Here is a 3,857-nt window from a genome sequence, read left to right on the forward strand (position 1 = left end):
GCAGTGTTCCTAATCTTAAAAAGATCTGTTGGCCAGCCTGAATGAGAGGGCTCTCTCTAATGTGAGCGGGAGAAACTTGGGAAGTCCTTGGCTCAGCTTCACGTGTGGATCAAGTGATAGTCTTCATACAATCATCCCCTTAGAAGTGCTGCCCCCTCCCGCCCCCCTGTAAATGGCATGACCTTTTCAATCAGATCTAGACTACCAGATTTGCTGAGGGGTCATTAATTCCAAAGAGGTCATTTGGGTTTAGTATTACCATTTTCTGGTTTTTAGCTCTATTATCAAGAAGGTTTTCTCCCAAAATTGGGTTTCATCCAAGCTCTTGGCTCTTTAGCATGTTTTTCTTAAATAATTTTGTCAAACAAATCACCACCTCCAGTCTTCAGCAGAATGTAAGAATACCACCACTTATTAAACTAAGAAATACATATTAAATTATTGTACACTTACATGCATCATTGTTTTTATTAAGCACTCATTATGTGTTCATTGCAGTATAAACATTAAACAAGATTATTCTTCCCCTGGTGAATTTACAGTCTGAAAGAGCTTCATGGGAAGGAGTAGTAATAACATATCATTAAAACACCGCCTTTAATTTAATCCCTTTTTGTTTCCCTGTGGTTAATACTCATTTGCTGTTGATCATGACTGGTGTATCCTGGCATGTCATGCAGTACTGTTTTATAATATTACAGCCCCCAGTTGGCCACTCTACCCCTCTGCGGGAGGTTCTTCTTCAGCGTGAGTGGAAGAAGACAGCATATATCTGTGTTTCAGCTGCTGCCATACAAAGCCCAGCAGCATCCCTGACACCCACCTTTGATGGTACTCTACACTAAGACCTTGGTTGTTGTATCAAAGCACAGTTTCTTTCTGCCATTTCGGCTTCCTGTAAGGACAGCTGGAAATACTAATGTCTTCAACAGCTGCAGCAAGATTCTCTGAATCTCCTGTGTTAACGCCCTGAGAGAATAGACATTGCAAAATGAAAATGGAAATAGGGACATCCAATTTTTGCTGATATCTGTTGCATTTAGGTCCCTAATTCACTTTTATATCTTTATAGTAGCATCATTTTGGGGGAGAATTCAGTAGCCAATGAGATTTTTTTAAGAGATTGGAGCTTTCCTGGGCAAAGCACATCGTATGGCTTGGACCATAAAAGGAACTGATAGTCCCCAAGGGAGGCAGGACTCTTGAACTAAAGGAGTTGGCAGGTTTGAAAGTTTTTAAGTTTATCTGCTTATTTAAAGAGTCACAACATAGTTGTCTGCCCTGAAACAATTTCTGTTCCAGTTTCTGCTCTGGATTGCATGTATAATGTGTCAGAAAAATTATTTCAGAGAGAAATTTTTAAAAGTAGCCACCGAAAGCATGCTGCTTTCTGAAAATAGCTTTTTTCTGAGTAAGCTAGATCCACTGCCTGGAAGTTGAAATCTGGAAAAAACTAGGAAAAAACCCCCAACCTTTTTTTTTTTTTTTTTTTTTTTTTGATAGTGAGGTTGACTGTCCACTAGAACAAACTCTAAAGGAAAATTCTGTCTCCTGAAATTTTCAAATCGAAATGTGATCCTACTTCGGAAATTGTAGTCAAGCTGAAGTTACAGAATTTAGTATGGAGGTTACTGATTAAAATTTTTGGAGCTGTACTGTAGAGGAGGTTAGCATAGATTAATATCATTATTAGCTCTTTCTGGCCATAGCATCTGTGGTCTGTGACTGTAGTGGAGCGCAACAGTAGGATTGTGCTGGCAAGGACTAGGCAAGTATGTTGGGTAAATACAGAATCTGTATTGATTGCTGGGGGAAGGAGGAAGTATGGTGGCTTTATTATTGCCTTTATTGTAGTAAACTGATTTACTGGAGGAGAGGGAGAAGTTAATTCTTTGTATCAATCATCCTATGTTCCAAGGCCCCAAAATTAATGAGCATCACTTCCTCTGTAAAGGTGTTTTGTGTTTTGTTAATGTGAAAAAGAGAATGTTTCTTTGGTTATTGTGCTCTGCTTCTTCTCATGTTTTTTTTCTTTTTTTTCTTTTTTTTTAATTCTACAGAGATGAGAGACCCATTTGTGCACACTTTAATTCCCGATTTTTTGTTGTAAACAGGTTAGGATTTGACTATGGCAGTACAGTTCCTGCGGAAGGCATCTGTGTGGTTAAAGAAGCGCAAGATCACTTTGTTGGCCGTTTCTTGCATGGGACTGTTTGGCGCTAACCTTTCCTATCATGTATTTCCTGAGCAGACATTCAAACTGTTGCATGAGTGCTGGTCAGAGGGGCAGCCAGCTGAGCTTTCACAGAGGCTCTGTGGTGTCTTTCAGGATGTCCTTCAAGATACTGATGTGAAGTCCACTGACTCCTATCGAGCCTTTGCAGCTTCTGGCTTCCACCCTGTGAGTGCTGGAGTCCCCTGGCTGCCTGCAGGCTCTTTGGTGGGCATCCCACCTAACTTTGATAGCACAGCTGAGGATAAAAAAGGAATAGTCGACCACGTTGTTGTGATCAATGGCAAGGAAGTAGACTGGGAGAGCAGCGAAGGTGTTGCTTTGACGGAAGCTCTGACATTTTCACTTAAAGCTCAGAAGTTTGCCATTGCCAGAGAAGTTGTGTATTTGCAGAACGGCAGCCCTTTAGCAAGTGCAGCTGTGGCTCCAACTTGCTTAGCTGGTACATTTTTCTGTGGGAGAGGTATAAAGCTACTTCTGGGTTTATCTCCTGGCCCCGTGATACTTCGAGGCATTTGTAACCTCCTAACTGCTGCTGGTGGACTAATGTGCTATTACGTTTCTTACGACGCTATGACCTATCACCTAGACTGCAAGGCTGACAGAAAGGCAGCTACTATTTCCAAAGACTATGCCAGAGGTGGAGTTGAATTTTATGATAAAATTTTGTCTCGCAACAGGATTTTTCGTGGTCTGATGGGCAAACAAGGGACAAAAATGTATGCCCCGAGTGGTAACCTTTTCCCAAGGCACTGGTTCAGAATAAAGTATACCCCATACACTTACCGAAGAGATTTGATTGTTAATATTTTAAGAGAGCTCCAGGCATAGGAAGGGAGTTCTTGAATTTTAAACTTGTGAATTATGTATTCTGTTGGAACACTGCTGTGCTGCTTTTTTTTTTTTTTCTGTATCTTCATTAGAATTTCAGGGTTATTTTTTGCATATAGTTTGGAAGGAGTTATTGCACATTCTGTGAATAAAGAATTCTCTCTTAATATATTAAAGACTCACTTCAAAATTGCTCTGTTCTGTGTGCATCTCAAATCACAAGACTGTGGAGGAGGGGAACTTCTCAGGCACTGATCTGGAAGTTCTGCTCTGCTCTGCCCTGCCTTCCTGCCAATGCAGTCTGGAAAAGGGAAAGGGTAAAGTCCAATGGAGAGTTAGTTCTGGGAGCATTATCATTTAAACAGGGGTTTTGTAGGTATGTTTGCTGTTCCTCCTATGGAACAACCCAAAGATGTTTAAAAAACTGGGCAGTCTGTATTGTGCTGTTTACATAAATATCAAGACACAGTGTTTCTGTTTTGTGTAAGTTCTTGTGCCATGTAAATTCTTGTGCTGCAATCGCAATTCTTCAGCAGGGCACACTAGTTATGCCGCAGTTCATACGAATACAGCTAGATTATTACCAGCACCTGCATCATTTTGCTTAAATCTAGTTTTGCTCTCTTCATGCCATGGTGACTTCAGCGTGTATATCTTGAATGTTTCCAAGCAGTGGCAGTACGTAACATGACTGTCACGGGTTGGTTGTTTTCTCAGAAGTGAGATAAGCATTTTCAGGAGAGGGTTTTCTGTTTGCTTTGGTACAGTTTTTGTTTAATTTAAAAATACATGT

The 3,857-nt window shown here is 40.6% G+C and overlaps 1 protein-coding gene across 1 annotated transcript; it reads left to right on the plus strand.

Moving 5' to 3' along the window:
- The first annotated feature begins 2,119 nt into the window (after positions 1 to 2,119).
- Positions 2,120 to 3,240, plus strand: TMEM177 (transmembrane protein 177). The gene has a single exon (XM_010568586.1). It carries the CDS (start codon positions 2,129 to 2,131, stop codon positions 3,062 to 3,064), a length of 936 nt encoding a protein of 311 aa, XP_010566888.1. The 5' UTR covers positions 2,120 to 2,128; the 3' UTR covers positions 3,065 to 3,240.
- The last annotated feature ends 617 nt before the right edge of the window (positions 3,241 to 3,857 follow it).

This window comes from Haliaeetus leucocephalus, unplaced genomic scaffold (genome assembly GCF_000737465.1).
Source record: "Haliaeetus leucocephalus isolate CR32 unplaced genomic scaffold, Haliaeetus_leucocephalus-4.0 Scaffold1, whole genome shotgun sequence".
NCBI lineage: Eukaryota > Metazoa > Chordata > Aves > Accipitriformes > Accipitridae > Haliaeetus > Haliaeetus leucocephalus.